Raw genomic sequence first — 22,351 nt, 5'->3', positions numbered from 1 at the left:
CAGATCCCATAGGTTGAGGACTTAGTCTTACAAAACTGTCCCCCACTTCAGATGCCAATCACAAGCCCCAGGTTGCAGTCTGTACTTCTAACAACTATAAATCAGAGTTCCCACAACCCCTCCTAAATCATTCTATTAATTTCCTAGAGTGCCTCAGTATGCGGGGAAACACTTATGTTTACCCATTCATTGAAAAGGACATTGCAAAGGATACAGAGGAACAACCAGACAAGAGATGCACAGGGCAAAGTACGCGGGAAGGGGAGCCAGGCTTCCATGCCCTTTCCAGGCAAGCCACCTTCTAGGAACCTCCACATGTTCAGCTATCCAGAAGTTGTCCAAACCCAAGCCTTTTGTATTTTTATGGAAGCTTCGTTAGGTAGGATGATGGATTAAATCACTGGCCATTGGCGAGGAGATTAACCTACAGCCTTTCTCCCCTCCCCAAAGGTTGGGGGATAGAGCTGAAAGTCCCAACACTTTAGTCCTGCCTTGGTTTTTCTGAGGACCAGTCCCCGTGCTGAGGCTATCAGGGGCCCCAATCACCAGTCATCTCAGTAGTATACAAAAGGCACTCTTACTACTCTGGAGATTCCAAGGGTTTTGGGAGTTGTATGTCAGGAAATGGACTATGACCAAATATATGTTTCACAGTATCGAAGAATGGAAGTAGGTTGGGGGCACAGAGATTAGTGTGAGAACAATTACGGAAATTAAAGGAAAAATTAATTAGGGGCCTAATCTAAGGCAGTGGCAGAAGAGATGGTGAGGAAAACAGTTGAAGATTTTTAAAGAGAGACTTATTAAAATAATGGCAAAGAGATGTAGGTGAGTGAGTTGGGGGGAGGAATGGGTTGATTCCCAGGTTTCTCACTTGGTAGCAATCACCCAGGTTGATGCATTATGTAGAGAGGAGATATTTAGCTTCACCAGCTCTCAAAGTCATTGAACTGCTGGGGCACAGGTGCCTGCAGTTGTGTACGTAGTCCTTTGGCTAAAATCTGAAGGATAACTCTTGTAATGCTTTAATGAAACACAGCTTTGCTCATCTTGGCAACCTGTGCTGACTGCTGTCTATAAAACTTCTAGCTGTACCAATTTGGGTGTAAGGATATGGTGTTTGTCTTGTAAGAAATCTTAGCTACTGGCCAGGCACAGTGGCTCACACCTGTGATCCCAGCACTTTGGCTGAGCCAGGAGGATCACTTGAGCCCAGGAGTTCAAGACCAGCTTGGGCAACATAGGAAGATCCCACCTCTACAAAAAATAAAAATTTAGCTGGGTGTGGTAGTGTGTACCTTGGTCCAAGCTACTTGGGAGGTTGAGGCAGGAGGATCACTTGAGCCTGGGAGGTTGAGGGTGCAGTGAGCCATGGTGGTGCCACTGTACTCCAGCCTGGGTGACAGAGTGAGACTCTGTCTCTCAAAAAAAGAAAAAGTCCTGGGTACCTATTAGAGAACAAAGTTATTCCCTCAACAGGCAATTCAGATGCTTATTTTCTTTTGTTCCTAGAGTTTTGAATTTAATTATACATTAGAATTTATCATGACTTTTTTTTAACCTGATGTCTGGTCCCACCTAAGAGCAATTACATCAAAATTAAAAAGTGATCATTTCATGTACCCAAGTCTGAGAACCTTCTAGATTCACTGCCCTCATGAATCAGAGTTCTATTTTACATCCCTACTTTTTGGGTTGATACTTGGACCAGAGAGGAAATTGGAAATTTGAGTTTGTGATCAGTGCCAATGGGTTGATTTTCCATTGCTGCTATTACAAATTATTGCAAATTTAGTGGCTTAAAAAACCTTACAGTTCCGTAGGTTAGAAGTCCAATGAGGGTCTCAGTGGGCTAAAATCAGGTGTCACCAGGCCTGCATTCTTTCCTGGAGGCCCTACAGGGGATTTGTTTCCTTGCCTTTTGCAGTTTCTAGATGCCACCCACACTTCGTGGATATTGGCCCCTTCCTTCATCTTCAAAGTCAACAACTTTGCATCTCTGTGTAACTTTCACCCATAGTCACATCTCCACAGCCAGAAAGGTTCTCCAGTTTTAAGAGCCTATGTAATTAGATTGTAAATATGGACCAGCTTTGACTAGCCCTTTTAGATCAAATACTACTTCTGTTCTTCATAAATATTTGTTGGACTGAATTGAAAATATGAGGTTTAAGCGTTTGTTTGTCTAGTTTAAAAGGATGACACTGGTCTTGGGGACCCACAAATGACTACTTTTGTTGTTTTCCCACTGTCTATCTTTAAGTGATCTGTCTTTTCTGGGAGACATTTTTTTTTTTTTTTTGAGACAGAGTCTCACCCTGTCACCCAGGCTGGAGGATAGTGGCACGATTTCGGCTCACTGCAACCTCCACCTGGGTTCAAGCGATTCTCCTGCCTCTGCCTCCCAAGTAGCTGGGACTACAGGCACACACCACCATGCCTGGCAAATGTTTTTTTTGTATTTTTAGTAGAGACAGGGTTTCACCATGTTGGCCAGGCTGGTCTCAACCTCCTCACCTCAGGTGATCCACCCACCTCGACTTCTCAAAGTGCTGGGATTACAGGCATGAGCCACAACACCTGGCCCACTTTTCTTATCTATAAAATGAAAAATTTGGATTTGATGATTGCAAGGTCCCATGAACATTTAAAATACGCTTGGGTAATTCTAGGACCCAAATATTGGTTACATACTACTGCTTACATGATTTTGATTTTCTGTGAGGCTGTAGAGCTAACATGAAAATAAACTGCCTGAAAATTTTAAGAAACACCTACCAGGTCTGGGTTCCAGTGAATGATAGCTGAAAAGGAAATTCAGGTGTCTAGGTAAGCTACAGCTCAGAAAGAGGAAAGGCTTGTAGAGGGTGAGTATCAAGATATTTCAGACTAGGGCTGGATGCAGTGGTTCATGCCTGTAATCCCAGCACTTTGGGAGGCCGAGGTGGGTGGATCACCTGAGGTCAGCAGTTCCAGACTAGCCTGGCCAACATGGTGAAACCCTGTCTCTGCTAAAAATACAAAAGTTAGCCGGGCATGGTGGCAGGCGCCTGTAATCCCAGCTACTTAGGAGGCTGAGGCAGGAGAATCGCTTGAAGCTGGGAGGCAGAGCTTGCAGTGAGCCAAGATCATGCCATTTGCACTCCAGCCTGGGCAACAAGAGCGAAACTCTGTCTCAAAAAAAACAAAAAACAAAAAAAAACAGATATTTCAGAGTAAATGTAGTCCTCAGAAAAAGGCAGGTCCTGCTCAAGTAATTTAGAGGTCAGTATTGGAAAGAAAACTAGAGTTATCTGGGAGGATTTATTCAAACCAGCCAGAAATAATTTGAATTAGGAATAGATTAGACTTAAGTAAAATTTTCCTGAACTCATGTTGACTCATGTACTAAATAGAACAGGGCTGGCCACTGCTTTGTACTTAAAATCAATTACCTCCTTGGAAAGAGGCAATATAACTTTTTGGCTGTCTTAGTGAAGACTGCTGTTAACAAAAATACCATACACTGGGTAGTTTAAACAACAGAAATTTATTCCTTACAGTTCTGACAGCTGGGAAGTTCAAGATCAAGGTGCCAGCTCATTCAGTTCCTGGTGAAGGCTGTCTTCCTGGTTTGCAAACAGACACCTTCTTGCTGTATCCTCACATATCCAAGAAAGAGATCATCTCTTTTATGTCTCTTCTTATAAGAGCACTATTCCCATTCACGAGAGCTCCACCCTCATGACCTAATTACTCCTCAAAGTCTCCACATTTAAATACCATCACACTTGAGGATTAGGACTTCAACATATAAATTTTAGGGGCACACAAACATTCAATCCATAGCATTAACTAAGAACATGGGCTGCACAGCCAGAAAGCCTATGTTTAAATTTCACTGCTTCCACTTTATGATTTTTGTACTGCAGTTTTCTGAACTATAATATGGAGATAATACCTCACAGGTTGTTGTAAGAATTAAATGAGTTAATACAAGTAAAGCTCTTAGCACAGTGCCAAATATGGTAGGAGCTCAATAAGTGTTAGCTATTAGCTCTGAGATTTATACCTCAAATAGTCATTGCTTATGTACTAAAGGACTGTACAGGAATCCCTATCCAGCTAAAATTCCTTTTAAACAAAATTATAATATGCATAATTTTTTCTGTAGAATTTCAGATTGATTATATGCATCTTATAAGTGATGAAGTAAAAACATGTTTAAAGTCATGGGATACTTGTGTATTATCTACAACAAGAAAAAAAGGGAATTTATAACCATCTATTGAAGCAAGAGTTCTTGAAAAGTCTCTAGTGAAGAGAGGAATAGCAAGCAAAATTAGTACTAAATTTCCACTATTAAAGATATTAAAATGCCATTATTATCTTGTATACTGTTTTGATTATATTTTGGCAAAGCTAAAAATACTTATAAGGGCTCATTAGTTAATTCAGTACTTCAGTACCCATAACCTATTTCCCACTTCCTCTCTATCTCTTCCTTTAAACTTTCCTCATAGTGCCTATTCTTTAAACCCCTAATAATTTTTATGCTCTCTTGGCCACAGGAGAAAATGGGTATATCCTAACAATTGAAAATACTCTCTAAAATTGTGCTCGATGATGTATTATTCTTGTTTCCGCTACGACAAATGGCAACATATCTATAGATTCCCAAGATATGAATGGTGTATAGATTTGCCTTTTTCTTATTTTGTGTTCAACTTACGTTTCTAAAAGCCTATGACTGTTTCTGATTGAATTTTAAGCTTCTGTTGTTTGTTGATATTTTTCTTCTAGTAATCTTGGAATGGGTGTCTGGGGTTCAGATGAAGATGCAAATCCCCCAACCAATAATTCTATGGAAGAATCCAGAGAATAGCCTCCAAATAAAGACTTTCATGGCATTAGTAACATGATTTTAAATGAATATTTTATAAAAATTATGAAACATTTTTTAAATAATAGCAGAGTAGTGGGGGAAATCCATAGGATTGGGGATCAGGAAATTTGGATTCAAATCTTAGCTCTGCCACTTGTTAATTGTATGTGACCTAGAGTAAGTGATAACTTTTTTAGGCCACAGATATTTAATTTATAACATACAGGAGTTGGACCAGATCAGTTAGCTATTCTTATGCTGTATTCTAAAAACATAGTGTTTCATGAGATATTGTTAGTTTTACAGGAATAAAAAGTATTTTTTTAAGTCAAATAAGTTTGGGAAATGCAGCCCACTATGATCATGAACATTCACTCATTAAAAGCATTAGAAATCCTGAAGAAATTTATTAAATTGTATTTAGCCCAGCATTTTCCCAACTTATTTAAGCACAGAACTCACTTTTTTTCCCCACAGAACAAGCATTATGATATGGGACAGTAATGTTCTCCAAACTGGGAAATGTTGAAATAGATAATCTCTATGCTCTTCAAAATCTAAAATGCTATGATTCTTAGTAATAACTTGTATTTATTCTACCAATATATCAGAAACTGAATTAAGGTTTATCAAATGGTACTAGAATCTCTTCTATGACTTTCACATGTAATGTCTGTGTGTGTGTATTTATAAACTGATAGAGACAATAGAAAAAAATCTTGCAGTCTTCCTTATCTTTGAAAAGTTTTTGCACTCTGATGGCATTTTTCTCTATAAAACTAATTTCACAATACACAGTACTAGTTTAAATGTAAGAAATAGTTTGTGTTTGTCTTTGGTTTGATTTTTTGAGAAAAAAATGAAATATAACTTATTTTTTTATTATTATTATACTTTAAGTTTTAGGGTACATGTGTACAATGTGCAGGTTAGTTACATATGTGTACATGTGCCATGCTGGTGTGCTGCACCCATTAACTTGTCATTTAGCATTAGGTATATCTCCTAATGCTATCCCTCCCCCCTCCCCCACCCCACAACAGTCCCCAGAGTGTGGTGTTCCCCTTCCTGTGTCCATGTGTTCTCAATGTTCAGTTCCCATCTATGAGTGAGAACATGCGGTGTTTGGTTTTTTGTCCTTGCGATAGTTTACTGAGAATGATGATTTCCAATTTCATCCATGTCCCTACAAAGGACATGAACTCATCATTTTTTATGGCTGCATAGTATTCCATGGTGTATATGTGCCACATATATAACTTATTTTCAATACACTGAGACTATCTACTGTGAACTGATTTAATACAAGTTAGAACAGACACAATTCTGAATTTTCTGTTTCCCAGGAGAAGGAGCACTTGAGCAATGCCAGGCACTGTTAGGCATTAGCCTCACAGGACATAACATGCAGGAAGGGTGTACAGAGCTCAACTTCCCACAGCACTTCATATTGCCTTGACACAGTTCCTTTCCCTCACACAATCTCTGCTCTCCCATTCCAAGGAAGCATTTATCTTCAACATTGAAAATAACTATTATATTCCTGTTTCTTATAAATCCTTGGGAAAATCCCTCTTAGGAGTTAGTGCCAGAGGCCAGGCGTGGTGGCTCACACCTGTAATCCCAACACTTTGGGTGGCCAAGGAGGGCAGATCACGAGGTCAGGAGATTGAGACCATCCTGGCTAACACGGTGAAACCCTGTCTCTACTAAAAATATAAAAAGTTAGCTGGGCGTGGTGGTGGGCACTTGTAGTCCCAGCTACTCGGGAGGCTGAGGCAGGAGAATGGTGTGAACCCGGAAGGCGGAGCTTGCAGTGAGCCGAGATCGTGCCACTGTACTCCCAACCTGGGCAATAGAGCAAGACTCCGTCTCAAAAAAAAAAAAAAAAAAAAAAAAGTTAGTGCCAGAAATCGGTTGGCTTGTTTTAAGGTGATATTGTGGGGCTTGGAGGGTTATTTTTGTTTAGGTTAGGTTTTGTTTTGTTTTTTAATGAAACTTTCCTTTATGTTCTTGTTGCTAGGAAGCACAGTTCTAATTTGTGGTCAGTTATAGTATCTTATCCTAGGTCTTTAAAAGTTATCTTTTTTCATTCTAACTGATATCTATTCTTTTTTATCTCTATTTCAAGTTGGAGTGTTTTTTGTTATAAAACAGTTTAGCAGTTCCTTATAAAAATAGAAACAGACTTAGCATATGACCCAACAGTTTCACTCTTGGGCATTTATCCCAGAGAAATGAAAACTTTTGTTCACTCATAAATCTGATATGAATGTTCATAGCAGCTTTATTTATAGTAACTAAGAACAAGAAACAGCCCAAATATGTTATTTATATAATAAATATTTTATGTTATCAGCTGAATGTCTTTAGGAGTAAGTTATATTTTGATTGCTTCTTCTGACATGAAGTCAGTACAATAAACCAGCATGTCATCAGCCATATTTGTAAGATTACTTCTTTAATGCATCAAATTATAGTAAAAGTGACCTGGTTATGACACATTCCTTTAAATGAAAAGATGCCGGGAAATGTGTTCACCAGTTTTTACTAAAAATTTATTGTTTAACACCAAAACAAGTTTGGAATTTTTAAAGCTTATAGTTATAGGCTGATAGCTGATAGTGATACAGGAGATAGAGATTATTTAGGCAGATAGTGAGGGCAAAAGAGTCCTTGGCAGACCCCTCTCTGTAGCAGAGAGCTATTCTTTCACCTGTTAAATTTCTGATCTTAACCTCACTCTTTGTGTGTCTGCATCCTTGATCTCTGTGGCCGTCAGACAGCAAACCTCAGGTGTCACCCCAGACAACGAGGCTGCTTCAGTGGGAGGGTGTTTTGGGCTCACAAGTAGATAAACAGGAGAAATGAAAATGAGGCATAACCCAATTTAGGACACATCACACCAAAGTCATCTTGTGTCCTGCTGAATTGGGTAAAGGGAGATACTGCTAATACCATAGCATTTATCTTTTATTTATTGTTAAAATACTGGGAATTTATAGCATATTTCCCCTGCCACACATGGTCTGGGAAAAAGTCAAGGCTTCTTAATGATCAATACCCTCAAAATGGTATAAAGATAAAGAACTATGATTATGCCAACAATGAACCTGTCCAAAGGCATAGGGATTTTGATGAATACCAGTGTAGTGATAGCATAGCAGAAAAGAGACACTTGAGAGACTGGGATTTTGCTAGCAAGGGACTAGGATCAAGATGTTCATTTTTTTTTTTTTGCTAATCATCAGTGTTACAATGTCTCCCAAGAGGAGATGGAGTTCATTAACCGGGTGCCTAGAACAAAACCAAGACCATTTAATGATCACCAGCCTCACAGTGACCTCCATGAACCAGACCCTGGAGATGATTTTGATTTTGTTAGCAAAGCTTGTAGACAAAAGATGCATACTGTTCATAACCAGGCCTATAGTAACTTTCAGGAACACTTCCAATGAAAGATTTTGGTTTTGTTAACAGAGGCTGGAGATAAAAACAACTCTTCCATATAGCTGTGAGTACTCACCTCATGGGGATTTTCAGAACCAGTTACCTGGACAAGGTTTTCATTACTTCAGTTGAAGTGGTTTGCAAAGGTAAAGACCTTTCCACCAACAATATTCTTATGATGAAATGAATTTGGAAGATTTAGAATGTACTGATGAAGTATCAGGTCATACACTGGGACCTTTATATGATCATTCCAACAGTGATTTTTCAGAGAAAATGCCCTTGAAAAAATGTGTTAATAGTGGTTGTGGACAAAGATTGCCACCTTCTCAAAAATTTCAAAAACAAATGGAGTTAAGAAATTTTGTTTTCAACAATGGAACTGGACCAAGGCAAATATTTTACTATTACCACCCACCTAGTGAGCCACAAGAATAAATGCCATCAGAAGACTTGGACTTTGACCAAGAAACATTCTTTTTTTTTTTTTTATGAGACGGAGTCTCGCTCTTTCGCCCAGGCCAGACTGCAGTGGCGCTATCTCGGCTTACTGCAAACTCCACTTCCCGGGTTCACGCCATTCTTCTGCCTCAGCCTCCTGAGTAGCTGGGACTACAGGCACCCGCCACCACGCCCGGCTAATTTTTTGTATTTTTAGTAGAGACCGGGTTTCACCATGTTAGCCAGGATGGTCTCAGATCTCCTGACCTCGTGATCCACCCGCCTCGGCCTCCCAAAGTGCTGGGATTACAGGCGTGACCACCGCGCCCAGCCCCAAGAAACATTCTTAAAACGACCAAGATCTTTTCAGGACCACCGACTTCCTGTTAACATAAATCTTGATTGGTATTTAAACAAGTCAGTCATTTTGTTCTCTACACTAAGGAATGGTATTTTATTTCAATGAAACACTCAAACTTCTTTCAAATTAGGGCATTTGTATAAACATTCAAAAGTGGTATAAAATTATCACTCAATATTTGTTGCGCTATAGATTCAATTTACAACCGAGGTTATTTCTGATTGCTATGAATTGAAAATACCCCATTAAGTTATTTCTTAGGATTGAAGTAAATATAACTTATATTTAAATAGTTTAATTCTTGACCATAAAGAATATCAGAAACAGGCCAGGCGCAGTGGCTAACATCTGTAATCCCAGCACTTTGGAAGGCCAAGGCGGGCAGATCACCTGAGGTCAGAAGTTTGAGACCAGCCTGGCCAACAATGCAAAACTCTGTCTCTACTAAAAATACAAAAATTAGCTGGGCGTGGTGGCAGGCGCCCGTAATCCCAGCTACTTGGGAGGCTGAGGCAGGAGAGTCACTTGAACCCGGGAGGCAGAAGTTGCAGTGAGCCAAGATTGCGCCACTGCACTCCGGCCTGGGTAACAGAGTGAGAGACTCCATCTCAAAAAAAAAAAAAAAATCAGAAACATAAATGTAAAGGCCATGATTTTTAGACAAGGGTCTTAAAAATATTCCTTATAGATGTGCTACAAAAAATATTTTTGACATACACAACCCAGTAGTCCTTTCTTCTATCATTCAGTAGTTTTTAAATCTGTATCACTTAGGTGAGAGCATTAGCAGATCACTGCCCTCAGAAATTGAAGTGCAAGGCAAGGAGAAAAGTAAAGCATGACACCCTAAAGGGAAAGAACAAGAGAAGGAAGGATATAAAAAGGTATAGAAATCAAAAGAAAAGTCAGGAAAAGAGAAGTGCTGGAATAGAAAAACTGGAATAGAAAATAAGGCCACAGAAGAGAGAAAAGGTTGAAGGGACACAAAGAGGTGTATAGATTTACAGTATATTTTCTCCAGTTATCTATGACATTATTCTGTATATACCTGGTTAGATGTTAACTGCTGCCTGAACCTAGTATGGGTTATTTTGGTATTTCTTCAGAGACTACTCAGTTTTTCTCTCATAACTTTTCTACTAATATCTCATCTATCTTCCTCACCTTCTTCACTTGACAGGAATCTTGGTACCAATAATTGCAGAGGTAGAAGTCAGAGGTAAATATTGATTTAGCTATGGGATAATCTTTCTCAACCCTATCCCTAATCACTCCCATTGATATGTAAACATGTTAGAAAACAAGTGTTTCATGAATTCACACATATTCAGGGTTTAGATACAACCTCTACAGAGGTTGGCCAGGACCTCTTGAAATGACTGTCACTTCTCCTTCATGGCTTGGGGTTGCAAAACTGATCAGTTTATCTGTACCTAGGTTTCCAGTAGCTAGCAGTTGGTACCAGTTAAACCAGAAATTGTTTCATTTCCCTTATGATAATATAGCTCTATTCCATAATTATAATTTTACACCCTAACTCCAACCCACTGTCTTCCATTGAACAAGATAAAAGACAATGCTGGTCAATAAAAATTCCTTGCTTCTCTTAGGAAAACCTCTCTATTACTGATGGTGGGTTGGGTTAGGAATTTTATAGTATTCCAAAGAGAACATGTAAAAAGGCCTTTTCTCAAAAGCCTTCCTTTTTCTTCCCTCTTGTCACTCAGTACCAGATATGGGGTTGGGGTTACAAGTACACTATATGAAAGAATGAGTTTCAATATAAATGGATATTCCATGTTGAACTAAGCTACTCTATTAAAATCAGATTCAAGTTTTTGTTTCAAATTACCAAGTTTTTCATACTTCCCTAATTTCTTCATCTACTATTGACAGGATTAAAATGACTCAAAGGTATTCCAATCAAGTGGAGAAACCTAAAGGAAAAATTTAGTTAGCCTAAAAAGCCTTGGCCTAAGAAAAAATAAGGCAGATGACAGCCAGGACAGGATTCCTCCTACCCTCTTCCTTTTAACTAACCTACTACTGACAGATCCATACAATACAGCATGTTAGAAATTTGGGTTAAGAAGGGATTGCAGTTGGAAAAAAATAGAGTTCTCTATAAACACTATGAAACAGTTACATTTAAAATATACTAGAATTGTCCCACAAATGTATATTTCAGAAGAAGTTTATTAAGAGGTTTTAGGCTTTAAGCATATGTGAAAAGCAAAAATTACATTTTAAAGTATATAATTTGTTTGCATTTTCCACCTTCTCAATGCCAATGAAATATTCTAGGAGACTCTATAAGATAACCAATTGATTTTCTACTACTCCCAGATTTTAACTTTGTAATTTAAAGAGGAATAGGCAAATAGAGCTGCTGTGGTTCTGGTTCTCCCTGCAGGATGAAGGGGGCCTGCAAAATGTCTCCTACTTCCATTCTAGTCATTCAGGAAGGTGCCTTCCTCTGGATGCACTGTCTGTATACTTTTGCCATGTTGCATCACATAATGATTCTGCCCACCTTCACCATTTGACTGTCAGTAAAAGAATGTATGTGCTCATTTCTTCTTTTATTATAGCGCAGTGCTCTTCATGAAGTCTGAATCTTGTTTCATTTGTGATTGTAATCAGCACTTGCTTCTTCAAGACTGGCTGAATGATGATAATCAGTGAAGTTCTGTGATGGGCACATGGATGTGTATTATATTTTTCTACTTTGGTTAATATTTGAATATTCCAATAAGTTTTAAAATAACTTGTTTCTGTTATTAGAATGGCCTGTCCAGAAGACAGCCAAATACATCCTTCAAACAGACTTCACTGCAGGAGACAGAGTGGATTCATCCCGTATTCTCCACGTAGACTTCCATCTTCATGAATACTCCAAGAAGATGGTTCAGTTGACTATTGCAAAGGTAAAAATCCAAGAGATACAGATACAGAATAGGACAGAGAGACATATTTTTAAGCTATTGATTACAATTATGGTATGCCTATAGATTGCAGAACCGAGGAGAAAGGGAACATTATGATTTACCATCAAGAAAAACTTAGAATTGGTGCTGAGTAGTTCATTCTAAGAATTATCATTTATCTGTATTTGCCTCCATTTTCATTGTTACTAGGCCAAAAGTCATTTCATAATTAATAAAATAAGTTGGATGTCAAAATCAACTTTTGCTATTATAAAATTAGCAATCTACATTATGTGTTTCTTTACATTTTTATAGGAGTATTTATAAATATACCTAAGAAAACTGACAATGTGGAGTACAAATGTTGCATTTTCAAAACTGGGAATCTGTTTATTGAGGCTCTATTTTTAGTTATGTATGATAATAGATTGAATTTCAGGTTTCAAACCTTGTAAAAATAATTTCCTTATGATATGTTTACTCATTTTGCAAATAATTATTGTGGCATATAGCAAGAGATTGTACTTCCATTCAGCTGGTTAAAGTACAAAATCATTGATATGGTTTGGCTGTGTGCCCACCTAAATCTCAACTTGAATTGTACCTTCCAGAATTCCCACAGGACCCAGGGGGAGGTAATTGAATCAAGGGGGCTGGTCTTTCCCATGCTATTCTTGTGATAGTGAATAAGTCTCACGAGATCTGATGGGTTTATCAGGGGTTTCTGCTTTTGCTGCCTCTTCATTTTTCTCTTGCTGCTGCCATGTAAGAAATGCCTTTCACCTACTGCCATGATTCTGAGGCCTCCCCAGCCAGGTGGAACTATAAGTCCAATTAAACCTCTTTTTGTTTCCAGTCTCAGGTATGTCTTTATTAGCAGCATGAAAATGGACTAATAGTACCAGCAGAGTGGGGCATTGCTGAAAAGATACCCGAAAATGTGGAAGCAACTTTGGAACTGGGTGTTGAAATAATCTGGAGGGCTCAGAAGAAGATAGGAAAATGTGGGAAAGTTTGGAACCTCCTAGAGACTGTGAATGGCATTGACAAAAATACTGATAGTGATATGAACAATAAGGTCCAGGCTGAGGTGATCTCAGATGGAGATGAAGACCTTGTTGGGAACTGAAGTAAAGGTGACCCTTGTTATGTTTTAGCAAGGAGACTGGCAGCATTTCACCCCTGCCCTAGAGATTTGTGGAACTTAGAGCTTGAGAGAGATGACTTAGGGTATCTGGTAGAATAAATTTCTAAGCAGCAAAGCATTCAAAAGGTGACTTGGGTGCTGTTAAAAACATTCTGTTTTAAAAGGGAAACAAGAGCATAAATGTGGAAAATCTGCAGCCTGATGATGCAGTAGAAAAGAAAAACCCATTTTTTTTTAAGGAGAAATTCAAGCTGGCTGCAGAAATTTGCATAAGCAGCAAGGAGCCTAATGTTAATCCCCAAGACCATGGGGAAAATGTCTCCAGGTCATGTCAGAGACCTTCATGGCAGCCCCTCCCATCACGGCCCAGAGGCCCAGGAGGAAAAAGTGGTTTTGTGGGCTGGTCCCAGGGTCTCTGTGCTGTGTGCAGCCTAGGGACTTGGTGCCGTGTCCCAGCTGCTCCAGCCATGGCTGAAAGGAGCCAACATAGAGCTTGGGCTGTGGCTTCAGAGGGTAGAGGCCCCAAGCATTGGCAGCTTCCATGTGATGTTGAGCCTGTGGGTGCAGAGATGTCAAGAATTGAGATTTGGGAACCTCTGCCTAGATTTCAGAAGATATATGGAAACACCTGGATGTCCAGGCAAAAATTTGCTGCAGGGGCAGAACCCTCATGGAGAACCTCTCCTAGGGCAGCGTGGAAGGGAAATGTGGGGCAGAGCCCCCACACAGAGTCTCTATTGGGGCACTGCCTAGTGGAGCTGTGAGAAGAAGGCCACAGTCCCAGAATGGTAGACCCCAGAATGGTAGATCAACCACCAGCTTGCATCTTGTGCCTGGAAAATCTACAGACACTCAACATCAGCCTGAGAAAGCAGCCAGGAGGGAGGCTGTACTCTGCAAAGCCACAGGGGCGGAGCTGCGCAAGACCATGGGAACCTATCTCTTACATCAGCGTGACCTGAATGTGAGACATGGAGTCAAAGGAGATCATTATGGAGCTTTAAAAATTGACTGCCCCACTGGATTTCAGACTTGCATGGACCCTGTAACCCCTTTGTTTTGGCCAATTTCTCTCATTTGGAACAGCTGTATTTACCCAATACCTGTACCCCCCATTGTATCTAGGAGGTAACTAGCTTGCTTTTACAGGCTTGTAAGTGGAAGGGACTTGCCTTGTCTCAGATGAGACTTTGGACTGTGGACTTTGGGTTAATGCTGAAATGAGTTAAGACTTTGGGGAACTGTTGGGAAGGAATGATTGGTTTTGAAATGTGAGGATTATGAAATTTGGAGGAGCCCAGGGAGGAATGATATGGTTTGGCTGTGTCCCCACCCAAATCTCAACTTGAATTGTATCTCCCAGGATTCCCACATGTTGTGGGAGGGACCCAGGGGGAGGTAATTGAATCACGGAGGCCAGTCTTTTCTGTGCTATTCTCATGATAATAAGTCCCACAAGATCTGATGGGTTTATGAAGAGTTTCTTTTTGCTTCTTCCTTATTTTTCTCTTGATGTCACCACGTAAGAAGTACCTTTTGCCTCCCACCTGATTTTGAGGCCTCCCCAGCCATGTGGAACTGTAAGTCCAATTAAACCCTTTTTGTTCCCAGTCTCAGATATGTCTTTATCAGCAGCATGGAAACGAACTAATGCAATCATAGTTTTTAAAAACCAATCTAAATGTAACTCTTGAACATGATTAGCTGTTTCATCCCTAGTAGAGTGACAGAAGGAAACATCCATAGACAGGAATAATAAGAAACCAGCTAAACTTCTAAACCATTTTTAAAGGATGCGTGTGAGCTGGCATAACCTACCTACTCTTTCCTATGGGCCTCTACTGAGAGCATGGAGGTAATACACCTAATACACTGAAGACCAGGGCAAGAGAGCTGGAAGAAATCCCTCTTAAGCACTCCAGGCCTTCACTGAGTATGAGGTGCTGGTCTCCAAAGGCAGAGGGCAAGGCAAGGCAGAGAGGGATCTCCTGGGGCACAGACAACTGACAAAAGAAACACTTGGATTGTTGTATAAGAGGAGTGAGCTTTGTAAATGCCACGTTAGCTGGCCCGCTGTGGAACAGACTGCCTATGAATGACAGCAGTCACGTAGTGGATGAACACTGATCTGAGAGCCTGTAAAAGAAACTCTTTGGAATGATAATGTCATCTAGACCTTTGATACTCAAAGTGTGATTCCTGGACAGATGTATTGGCTTTACCTGGCAGCTTGTTGGAAATGTAAAACCTCAGGCCTCACCCCAGACCTACTGAATTATTTATATTAATTAAAATTAATTTTTATTTCAACAAAATCCCTGGGTAATTTGTATTTACATTAAATTTTGAGACGCATGATCTTTTAAGGTTCATTCTAATCCTTAAAATTCTGTTTTAATAATGTGTACAATGAAGTGCTGCATGGCAAACTACACAGAAACTAAAGGCATGTTCCAAAAAGGAAAAGTTCCATGTGGCTAGAGGAATAAAAGCTTCATCAGGGAACCAGGAGTTGGGCTGGTTCTTAAAACCTGGAGGAAGAAGATGGTTACATCAAGAGATAAATAGAGTGAAGCAGAACTAGTGGTGCGGACCAGCTCGCCAGCAACAGAAGGGTTTGTAGTCAGCCTGGCAGTGGACAGGGAGGTTGGCTAGAACTATTACCTTAGGTCCTGCTAAAATATCCCTGAATCCAACTTTTCAGAAAGAAATAGGTAACATATTTTGCACCAAGAAGCTTCACCCAGACACTGAACAGAATGGTCTCAGTGCACTAATGGAGGCTCAGGTAAAGGGTTGTGGTAGCACAAGGAAGAGACATTCTGACTTGGAAATTTGGAGAAGGCTTCACAAATGAAGGGGCATTTGAACTGAGCTTTGAAGGTGCAAGAGTATTCCAAGTTGAGAAGACAACCTGAGTGGTGTTGGGTGAACAGTCATTCTACCTGGCTGTAGTGTAGTATAGTGTAGTGTAGTGTAGGAAACATCAGAGGATTGGAGTGGGATATGAGCCTGGAGAGAGCTGGCAGCCATGGATCATTGAAAGCCTTGAATGTCTGATGGGGAGGTTGACTTTATTTTGTAGGCAATGGAAAGCCACCAGTGGTTTTAGTTGAGCAGCAATGAAATTAAGCCTGTGCTTTGCAAAGATTAATCTAGCAGCAACAGATTGGAAGCAACACCACCATTCCTGGTATCAGTCCAGGTGAAATATATTACAGCTCTTTACTGGAGCAATAACAGTAATATTAGAAGGAGAAATAAAAAAGAAAAATATTGCACAGGCAGAATGGGGAGGTCCCAGTGATGGAGCTGATCTTGGTTCATTGAGGCAGGGGTGGCATTAATCATGTAAAACACAGGAGGAGGAACTGGGTTAGGAGTAATGGTAGAGTTCAGTTTAGGTAATTGCAAATACACACTATTCCCTGACTAGCTCCCAAGACTTTTTCTTCCCTCTCTTAGAACTTCATTAGAAGAGGTGATGTTATTTCTTAGATGAGAGTATCTTACTTACCACTGACTAATACATGTTCTCTGATGAACTTTGCTATTCAACATACATGCAAAGGGGTTATAAAAACAAAAAGTCAACTCTAGTGCTGATGAGGGTGATCATCATCACTGATCATGGTGTCAGTTGATTATAGTGTCAATTTATAACTTAATTTATCTAAAATAGAGCAATGCAAAAGCCATAGCAATCTTCACTTCAAATGAAGAGTCTTGAATGCCACTTTTCTAAAGAGAAGGCTCATGGAGGCACCTCCTCACTATTGAAAAATCCATTATACCTGTGATAAAACTGATTGTGTTCAGTTGTATTAGACTTGTATGCAAATAAAAAGTTGGGTAATTAGCTATACATTGTCCTAAACGTATAAAATAAGAAAAATACATAGATGTATGGTTTCCTAGGACATCTACCAGTTTAGAATGCGAGGCTAATGTGGGAGCTGCCAGAGCATCCTGATTAAGGCTATGGAAAGAAGTTGCAGACTGATGATGTCTTAGAAGTAATGACATTTTTTAAAGATAATATTTCTTTGGTGAGATAAGCAGATTATATTTTACAGTAAACATTTTATATTTCAGTTAATAAGACATTGTATATTAAATAATTGCATTTAATGCTTTACTTTTTTCCTGTGTTAAAATTAATCACTCATGGCCTTGGCCATATGACTTTGCCATTCCTCCCACTGTTTATCTGACTTGTTTATATTTTATTGAGCTTGTTCATATGACTTACAATAGCCTGTGACAGAAGTGACAGGAGACCCCATCCTGACCAAGACCTTAAGAGGCATCCTAGTTTCCTCTCACTTTCACGAGCCTCTGCGGGGTTCATCATGAGAACATATCCCTAGAAACCACTGGACAAGGAGAACAAGAGGTATATGGAATAGGTCTGATCCACCCTTACCACCTGAAGTAGAGCTGCCCAGCTGGCTTGCAGACTCACAAACATGAAAATCAATGTTTACTGCAGCAATTCATGAAACTTTGAGGCTGTTATAAAAAGTAAAGGACCTAATACAAATGGAAAGAAACATGGTTAGTAAGCAAAGCTAGTTATGAGCAACTGTCATGTTCTAACAGTTGGAATTTGAATCAGAGCAACTATTGGTATTTGAATTAGAGACGGGCCAGACCAATTTGGGTGAAACTCAGTTCATCTTTTAAACGGACAATAAAGGGAATATATTTTCATAGTAATTTTATCATTATGTGGCAAACTTTGTTCTGTGAGCTATTAAAATATTCATCTTGGCCAGGTGCAGTGGCTTATGCCTGTAATCTCAACACTTTGGGAGGCCAAGGCAGGAGGATTGCTTGAGGGCAGGAGTTCGAGACCAGCCTGGACAACACAGGAAGACCTTGTCTCTACAGAAAAAAAAATAGCTAGACATGGTGGTGCACACCTGTAGTCCTAGCTACTTAGGTGCACACCTGTAGCCTTGCTTGAGCCTGGGAGGTCGAGGCTGCAGTGAGCCATGATCATGCCACTGCATTCCAGCCTGGGCAACAGAGCAAGACTAGCTCCAAAAAAAAAATCATCTTTATTTTAATATTCATATTTACATTTTGAGTATGGAATGTAAGCATCAAGAATTAATCTTTAAATCCAGATGAAACTTTCCCAAGGTCTCTCGTCATGCATCTTGGACTGAATAACAGGCATCCCTGCCTTCACATCTTCACGGGAAGGCAACAAAACCTGAGGAATACAACCTAGGATCTCAAAAGCTTTTTTAGGAATAATGTCATGTATAATAAATAATAGCAAGAATGTTACAGCATCTATAGCTCTTTAAACTACCTCCCAAGGGAAAGACAATGAGGGCTTAGTTCCTGTGTCTTTTAAACTTTAACTTTACGTGTATTTTTCTGGACATGTGCTGTCCAGTATGGTAGCTACAAGCCACATGTGAGATGAACACACAGCTAGTCCTAATTAAGATGTGCTGTAAATGTAATATACACAAAATATTTTGAAAACTTAGTATGAGAAAAATATTAACAATTTTTATATTGATTCCTTGATAGTATTTTGGATTTAGTTGCTTTCTGAAAACTCTCCTGTGTTACCCAGTTTGAGTGTACCATACCATCCATCTCTTGCAGGGACCTTGACTGATACAACATTAAAATGAAGTGTAATTTTAAAAAATTTTATTTATGTATTTCTTATTAAGAATTGGATGAATTGAAACTTTTATATTTTCTTTCTCTTTCTTGTCACACAGAAAGCCTGATTAAATAGCATTATTCTTTTGTCTACAGAAGTAACCACTTCTGGCCAGGCATGGTGGCTCACTCCTGTAATCCCAGCACTTTGGGAGCCCGAGGCAAGTGGATCACCTGAGATTGGGAGTTGGAGACCAGCCTGGCCAACATGGTGAAACCCTGTCTTTACTAAAAATACAAAAATTAGCCGGGCGTGGTGGTGGGCACCTGCAATCACAGCTACTCGGGAGGCTGAGGCAGGAGAATTGCTTGAACCCAGGAGGTGGAGGTTGCAGTGAGCCGAGATAGCACCACTGCACTCCAGCCTGGGCAATGGAGTGAGACTCTGTCTCAAAAAAAAAAAAAAAAGTAACGACTTCTGCTGATCTTTTTTCTCCCCTATAGGTTCATAGAAAAAAAACTCCCACCTTATAAAGGAACAGGGTTAGCAGAACCAAGTTTTGAGTCCTGGGTGAAAATCCAGGGGAGAATGGTAATCAGTGATAACCAATGGCCAATCCAATATTAAAATTAGTTAACAGTGACCAATCTTATTTCACCTACCCCACCCAGAGTGGCCCAAAGCAGATTGCTGGATCTGCCTCTAAACCAACCTTCCCGCCAAAATAATTGGGGTTAGGTTGTGTCTGCTGATTGTCTCCATAATTTGAGATTTTAACAAGTGGAGTTTGGCTCCCAAATACCTTAAAGGATTTTTTTTTGGCGTCTCTGGGGAGGGGCAGATTGGACGTAGGCAACCAAACAGGAATGGAATAAGAAAAGATTTGTGTTCTCTGAAGGACACTTGTGAAGTCTAATTCCAACTTGCTGAGGGAAAGTGCTTAGAAAAGAAAAAGCAATAGGCTTTTCATAGACATGAGTTGGAGTATCTGCTGTGCCATGTAGTAGTTTGTGTGATCCTCATTTGTAAAATGGAAGTACTATTTACACCCTTATGGGTTGTTGTGAGGGTCAGAATAGATTGTGTGCATGACAGTGCTTTGTATACGCAGACAGAAGGAAAAAAGGGGCTGTTATTGGCTCAACTTATTTGACCTTTATTTTCATCATCATCGGCCACTATTTGATGTCAATCTACTATGCTGTGAGCAAACATTAAAATTAGGAAGCCAGGGGTATGGGAACCACTGATTAGCATCATATGCCAGATGTGCTTCCATCCAAAGCACATGAACAGAATGATATTAAATTACAAGCCTATCAGGAACAGACCAGCTTTCTGCCTCCCTTTCTATGAATACCATGTCCCATGAACCTTGTATTCATGTGGAGTTTTAAGTGCATGCTTGGAAGTTATGAGGAGACAGCCTGGTATGTTCGGGAAAGAAAATAAAGGTTAGGTACATGGCAGGCTTTGGCTCAGCCATTTGGGCAAATGACTTAACCTCTCTGAACCTCAGTTTCTGTTTCTATGAAGTGGGAGTGGTAATACCTACCTTCTTCGGATTGTTGTGAGGATTAAATGAGAAGATGAATGTAATACCCTTGAGCACACAGCATGGTACACCACAAATGCTCAACCAACAGCAGCGATGACAGTATAGGCAACTACCACAAGAAAGAATTCCCAATTCGAATTTTGATTACTAATCAAGATCTAGTGAATTTAACTCTAAGTAGCAGAAAAGAAGATTAAGAGTTCCTTTCCACAGCTTTATTAAGTTTTTATATTCACCTGGCTTTTGTCAAAAGTGACTTGATCATTCAAGAGATATGGGGACATTTGGCTTCTGGTTGTGTGAGAGTTTTTCTTTCCCCATCAGCTCAACAGTCAGTCCCCAGATCTAGAGATGGAGAGCTTGGGACAAGGTCAGAATGAAACATCACCAGTCAATCCTGCTCAACAGGTAACTCTTGCAGCAATCCTTAAGGAAAGGGGTACAGGGTCTCTTCATGTTTCCATGGTAAGGTCCATAGCTGCTGCTTCATGGAATAAGCAAACAAAGCCCATGTTGTGTGACGGGTGGCAACACTTTCAGACTTGGATCCTGCACATTCTGATGTGTAAATTCCATGATAGGGCAAAAGCATGCCACTCCACACTAATGCTGCCCTCTCACTAAATTAAACCTTGGAAAAATAAGATGTGGCTTGGCTTTAAAACTCAGTGAACTATCTTTATGGTACAGTTGGTTTCCATAGCTGTAAACACAAAAGATCTATGGTTTCTGCCTACCCAGGATAGTCTTGTCTCTAGACAATTTCTTGATGATGCAAATGTTCTGGAACTAAATAGTGGTGATGGTGGCACAACACTGTGAATGTACTAAATGTCACTGATTTGTACGTATTTAATATGAATTAAATGTTAAAATGGTGAATTATATTTATGTATATTTTACCATAATAAAAATATGCATTGGAAGATGCATTTTTTGTGACCCTGAGTTGTAACTGTATTTTTCTTTGTGACATGTATATACCACCTACCTCATAGTAAGCCCTGATGTTTGAATGCATATATTTACATCTGCTTTTTGCAAATCTCAGGTCTGAGTGTTCCACTCTGTAGCATTTGGGTATCACCTAGGAATATGTGATTTATTGACATCCCTGCTTTGGGTGGGATTGAGAACTGTATTGACTGCATGAGCACATATATTTCCTTATAAAACTCTTTGGCTTTAGCACATACTTGCCTACTGTAGAAAATTCTCCTACCCACAGAGCAGGCTGGGAATGGAATGTGTGTCTGCCTTCTCCAAAGGCATCATATGGCTTTCTTAATGGATGGCAAACAGGAGAGAGAAAGGGGTTCTTAAAGAGTACAACTGAACCAGTTCCTGAGATTCTTCTTTCAGCCAGCTCAGCCTCCTATCACAGGACTCAAGACTCTCAGTTCTTCTAGACAAAGTCAATATTGTTCTTTTATAAAGCAAAGATTATGAAAGGTGTCAGGTCTTTAAAACCTATACAAGCACAAAGTACAAAGGAGAAAGGTGTAGCTGGGAAAAACTCATGAAAGAGACAGTATCTGCCGGAAGTCCTTGAGGCAGAGGATGTTGAATACCTCCAAAAGAAAGGCTTCAGTAAAAGCCAAGGAAGCTTCACACTCGTCAAGACTGGCCCTGGCAGACAGGGAAGGATGGCCTTGAACACTGCGATGGAGGAAAATGCTCCCTGGACGATTTTTTTCCTCACTCCAGCCAGCATATTTCAGCTGCTTTTGCTATACCATATCTTTCCAGAAATACGAAGGCTTGTGAAAGATAAGCAAGCCTATGATGGCCACTGTGAAAAGGACCAGGGAGAATAGAACCATGAGGAAGACATAGGTGGAGTGGGAGAGAGGTGTGGACAATGGTTGCTCAGCTGGGATCATGTTGGTCAGGTTCAGCATGTAGCCCAAAGTCCAGCCGGCGTCGCTGCCCTGGATCTGCAAACAGGGAAAGTCTGTTGTTTGTGGTTGG

At 39.9% G+C, this 22,351-nt stretch overlaps 1 protein-coding gene and 1 long non-coding RNA gene across 22 annotated transcripts in view; one reads left to right on the top strand and one right to left on the bottom strand.

Annotated features, from left to right (window-relative positions):
- LOC134759232 (uncharacterized) overlaps nt 1-15,505 on the top strand; it is a 36,043-nt gene extending 20,538 nt beyond the window's left edge. Inside the window, exons 3-4 of the long non-coding RNA XR_010135270.1 lie at nt 11,901-12,043; nt 12,900-15,505. This is a non-coding gene — a long non-coding RNA (uncharacterized lncRNA). The remainder of the gene's footprint in view (nt 1-11,900; nt 12,044-12,899) is intronic.
- Nucleotides 11,302-22,351, bottom strand: part of ENTPD1 (ectonucleoside triphosphate diphosphohydrolase 1) — a 190,993-nt gene continuing 179,943 nt past the window's right edge. For 16 of the 21 annotated variants that reach the window (XM_055352595.2, XM_055352603.2, XM_055352592.2 and 13 more), the window contains one exon: nt 20,581-22,317. In XM_055352595.2, coding sequence (XP_055208570.1) covers nt 22,111-22,317 — 207 coding nt within the window. In that variant the 3' untranslated portion in view covers nt 20,581-22,110. Of the gene's footprint in view, nt 12,033-17,405; nt 17,724-20,580; nt 22,318-22,351 lie in introns of those variants that run through there. The other 5 variants (XM_055352604.2, XM_055352605.2, XM_055352600.2 and 2 more) reach the window with 3 other exon arrangements.

The sequence above is a fragment of the Gorilla gorilla genome, chromosome 8 (genome assembly GCF_029281585.2).
Source record: "Gorilla gorilla gorilla isolate KB3781 chromosome 8, NHGRI_mGorGor1-v2.1_pri, whole genome shotgun sequence".
NCBI classification, from domain to species: Eukaryota; Metazoa; Chordata; class Mammalia; order Primates; family Hominidae; genus Gorilla; species Gorilla gorilla.
Note: the sequence above shows the minus strand (reverse complement) of the source record. Positions and strands in the feature narration are given on the sequence as shown.